The 4,676-nt window shown below is 41.7% G+C and overlaps 1 protein-coding gene across 1 annotated transcript; it reads right to left on the reverse strand.

Annotated features, from left to right (window-relative positions):
- Positions 1-2,568: 2,568 nt before the first annotated feature.
- LOC138903552 (uncharacterized) lies at positions 2,569-3,778 on the reverse strand. The gene is made up of 2 exons (XM_070191889.1): positions 3,559-3,778; positions 2,569-2,870 (listed from the first exon to the last, which is right to left on the reverse strand). Exons 1-2 carry the CDS (start codon positions 3,776-3,778, stop codon positions 2,569-2,571), a joined length of 522 nt encoding a protein of 173 aa, XP_070047990.1.
- Between the last annotated feature and the right edge of the window lie 898 nt (positions 3,779-4,676).

The raw sequence follows: 4,676 nt of genomic DNA on the forward strand, positions 1-4,676 counted from the left end.
ATTTCAGCTCAGTCCAATTGGACAAAGATTTGACTTACGAGGAGGAGCCGATGGCTATTCTAGCCCGACAGGTCCGACAGTTAAGATCTAAGAGCTATCCTTCAGTTCGGGTGCAATGGAAAGGTCATCCGGTAGAGGCATCTACCTGGGAGTCCGAGTCGGACATGCGGAGTAAATATCCACACCTTTTCTCCAGCTCAGTTACTTTTTCTAACTCCATTCGAGGACGAACGTTTGTTTTAGAGGTAGAGAATGTGATCACCCAAAATGTCATCTTTAAATTTAATAAGTAATTCTGTATTCTAAGACCTCAAAAAGTACCATTTATTATTCCTCGACTTGCGTGCACAGTCCGTAAAATTTTTCGGAAAGTTTTCATGTGAAAAATGGATAAAAATGTGAAATAGAGCTTTAAAACTCAACTGAGTTGACTTTAGTCAACATTTTGAGCAAACGGACCCGGATCAGTATTTTGACAATTCTAATAGGTCTGTATCGTGATTTGGGACTTGGGCGTATGCCCGAAATAGAATTCCGAGGTCCCTAGCCCGAGATATGAAATTTTGATGAAACATTAAAAGCTTGAAAGCTTATCGATTTTTAAGAAATTACTGATATTGGATTTATTGACCTCGGGTCCGTATTTTAGTTCCGAAGCCCGATGTAGGTCCGCTATTATATTTAAGACTTGTCTGCCGAATTTGGTGAGAATCGGAGTTGATTTGACGTGATTCGGACGTCCGGTTATTAAAATATAAGTTTTAAAGTTTTCTTGGAAATTTCCTTTGATTTGGTGTCCGGTTCGTAGTTCTTGGTGTTATTTTGGCGATTTGATCGTGCGAGCAAGTTCGTATGATATTTTAGGACTTGGGTGCATGTTTGGTTTGGAGCCCCGAGGGCTCGGGTTGGTTTCGGGTGATTAACGGATCATTTTCGGACTTAGGAAATCTAGTTTTCTGCAGACTTCATGCTTCTAGTGTGTTCTTCTTCGCGTTCGCGAAGGTAATCTCGCGAACGCGAAGAGCAAATTGGGGCTGGCACGTTTTGTGCTTCGCGTTCGCGACATAGTGACCGCGTTCGCGAAGGCTTGAGGTTCAAAGTTTCGTGTTCGCGATCGAAGCCTCGCGTTCGCGAAGGGAAAGGGGCTGGCCAGGATTATTGCCTTCGCGTTCGCGAAAGGCATCTCGCGTTTGCGAAGGCCAAGCTAGGCAAGCTTCGCGTTCGCGAAGAGTAAATATTGGACAACACAAATTTGTGCTTCGCGAATGCGAGGCACGGACCGCGTTCGCGAAGGGTAAAAATCCCAGAAACAGAACTTAAGTTCTGGAAATGGGGTTTCGACCCATTTTCAACTCTTTTTCATTTTTGAGCTTGGAGGATCGGGTTGCACGCCGCAACAGAATTAATTATAATGAATATATTGGAGGATCGGGTTGCATGCCGCAACAGACTTATTAAAAGTCCATATTGGAGGATAGGGTTGCACGCCGCAACAGACTTATTAAAAGTCCATATTGGAGGATCGGGTTGCACGCCGCAACAGACTTATTAAAATTCCATATTGGAGGATCGGGTTACATGCCGCAACAGACTTATTTAAAAGTCGACATACATATATATATATTGGGGATCGGGTTGCACGCCGCAACAAACTTGATTAAAATGAATATATTGTGAGAGCGGGTTGCACGCTGTAACAGAACTGAATGTGAATATATTGTGAGAGCGGGTTGCACGTTAAAACAGAACTGAATGTGAATATATTGTGAGAGCGGGTTGCACGCTGCAATAGAATTGAATGTGAATATATTGTGAGAGCGGGTTGCACGCTGCAATAGGATTGATGAAAATGATAATTGGTTATGATTGCTGAGTTGGCTTCAATTATTATAAACGAGTTACCTAATTTATTTCTATTATTGTTGTTATTACTAATATTGCGTACAGGAAATGTAAGTGACCCGCCTTAGCCTCGTCACTACTTCGTCGAGGTTAGGCTCAGCACTTGCCAGTACATGGGGTCGGTTGTACTGATACTACACTCTGCACTTCTTGTGCAGATTTTGGAGTTGGTCCCAGCGGCGTACCATAGACTTGCTCGGATTTTAGCTACTCAAAGGAGACTTGAGGTATAATTGCACGGCGTTCGCAGTTTTGAAGTCCCCATCTACTTTACTTTAGTTGTGTGTTTGTTTTCAGACAGCTTTATTTTATTAAGACCTTTATTTATATTTATTTTAATAGCTCGTGCACTTGTGACACCAATTCTGGGATGGTATTTAGACACCGTTGTTTTTATGGATTATTTCACTATATTTCAAACTTTGCTTCCGTATTTATTTCTTTGATTATTAATAATTTAAAGATTGTTTAAAAATTAGTTTATATTATTCTAACGTTGGCTTGCCTAGAAAGTGAAATGTTAGGCGCCATCACGGTCCGAAGGTGGGAATTTCGGGTCATGAAAATGGGTCTCGTCACGACAACACTACATGTATGAGTTATTGTAACAGTTGCCAAATCTTGAAATTCGAACTTGCGAGACATCAAGTCCTTCATCATTTTTGCTTAACTGGTCATCTCCTTCAATGCATCAATCAGTGGAATGTTCACCTGGATCTGCTTCCACATTTCCATGAATTTCTTATACTGCTCATCCTTCTGATATTTGGCCAATCTCTGTGGGAAGGGTGCTGGCGGTCGCCTCTTTCGTGTGACTTGAGTTCGATCCTGCTCAGGCACTTTTTCTAATGCCTTCTCTTGCACTTCCTCAACCTCCTTTGCAAACTCTTTTTCCTTGTTTATTTCCTCTTGGGATAGATGGATTCTTACTTCTGTTAGCTCATTTGACTCATCTACCTCAATCGATACTGGCACGAGTATCCCACTTGGTCAGCTTTCGTGAGAAATTTCTTGCTCTAGATCAAGATCTCTACCATTTCTCAGACTCACAGCCATTAGTTTCTTCGGGCCCTGCTCTTTCGGGTTAACATATGTGTCTGCAGGTAAAATCCCTTGAGGACGATTGTTAAGGGCCATGGATATTTGCCCTAGTTGAATCTCAATTCCCTTGATAGCTGAGTCGTGTGATACCACCTTTTCTTGCATCTGGTGGACCTTTTCTTCTATTTTCCCATCGGACCCAATGAGTTATTGCAGCATTCCTTTAATTTCAAACAACCCATCATTTTGTCGCACTATCTGTTGCTGTTGAGGTTATTGATAAGCTAGTTGTCGATTCTGCTAATTGTATCCTTGTTGCTTTGATAAGGCACAACCTAACTCTGTGGTCGCATAGCTCCAGGATTGTTGTTGTTATTGTACTGCTGTTGTGTTGGTCTATACTATTGATTCTGCTGCCCTCAATTCTGACCACCTTGCCTCTGGCCTCTATAATTTCCCACATAGTTCATATTTTCTTAATAGTTCTTATTGTCACTCTCACCACTTCACGAGCATACATATGGCTGGTTAATGCATGGTGTTCATAATCCTCCATTTGCCGGGTCAACTATGTGCACATGCTTTTGGCCCGACTCTTCTTTTTGGTGAGGATACTCAATTGTGTCATCATAGTAGCCATATTCTCAGCCATGGAGTTGTTTGGGTCTAGAGCTACTGAGTGAACTACTAGAGTAATTGTAGAGTCCCTTGTCATCCATCCTGAGTTTTGAGTCATTTTATCAAGCAAAACCTTACACTCTCTGAATGATTTGCTGAAAAATGATCCACCTGTTGAAGCATCAACGTTGGCTTTCAAGCTGTCTGCCAATCCCATGTACCTTTGTCCCAACATCTAATCCAAAATGCCATGGTGTGGACACTTAACCAGCATCCCTTTAAATTTCTCCCACGTCTCTTGCAATGTTTCAGCTGGTTTCTGCCTGAAGCTCAATATCTCATCAACTTGCTTGGAAGTCTTATTTGGTGGGTAGAATTTGTTCAAAAACTTCTTGACTAATTCCTCCAAGGTAGTGATGGAGTTTATGGGGAGCTAATTGAGACAAGTTTGAGACTCTCCCGTCACTGAGAATGGAAACAACAACAACCTTATTGCTTCCGGTGCCACATTTGGTTTCCTTTGCGTAACTCAAATCGATTGAAATTTTATAGATACTGCTGAAGATCTTCAATAAGACCCCCAGAACAGTCCCTTGTTCTGCAACAGATGTAGCATGTTGTTTGTGATTTGAAATGACTCTGCTTGTATATGAGGGACTGCAATTGTGGTTGCCAGATTTTCAGCAGTGGGTTGTGCCCAATCATACAAGTCTTCTTCTAGCACAAGAGGTGTCACACCCTGATTGTTCGGGTCATTCGCATTATTTCTGTTATTTTGATTGTCATTGACGTCTCCCATGTCTAGTTCGATTTGTTTTGTTGAGTTCTTTTGTCGTTTGCCTTTCTTGTTTGCCCGATTTAGTGCCTTGAAAGCTTTCTTAGGGTCCGGTAATGCTTCGTACAATTCACAAGTTCGTGAGTAGTTTCTAAGCATGCACTTGTAACACACAAGACTACAAGCGTTAGAGTTTCAACACAATGAATTTCAAGTCGAGAAAGCTGACTAAACTACAAATTATAGCGATTCTTCTAGCCGTAATTAATAATACCGTTAATTTTCCGGCAACGACGCTAAAATTCTATCACACCAAACTATGCCTCCTAAGAGGTCTGGC

Source organism: Nicotiana tomentosiformis, chromosome 1, assembly GCF_000390325.3.
Source record: "Nicotiana tomentosiformis chromosome 1, ASM39032v3, whole genome shotgun sequence".
Classification (NCBI taxonomy): Eukaryota; Viridiplantae; Streptophyta; class Magnoliopsida; order Solanales; family Solanaceae; genus Nicotiana; species Nicotiana tomentosiformis.

Bases quoted from the DNA above. Each gene is read 5' to 3' on its own strand.
- LOC138903552 (XM_070191889.1), bottom strand. From the start codon at position 3,778: ATGGGATTGGCAGACAGCTTGAAAGCCAACGTTGATGCTTCAACAGGT. The intron at 2,871-3,558 runs GTATCCTCACCA...TACTCGTGCCAG, and splicing joins TACTATGATGACACAATTGA to TATCGATTGAGGTAGATGAG.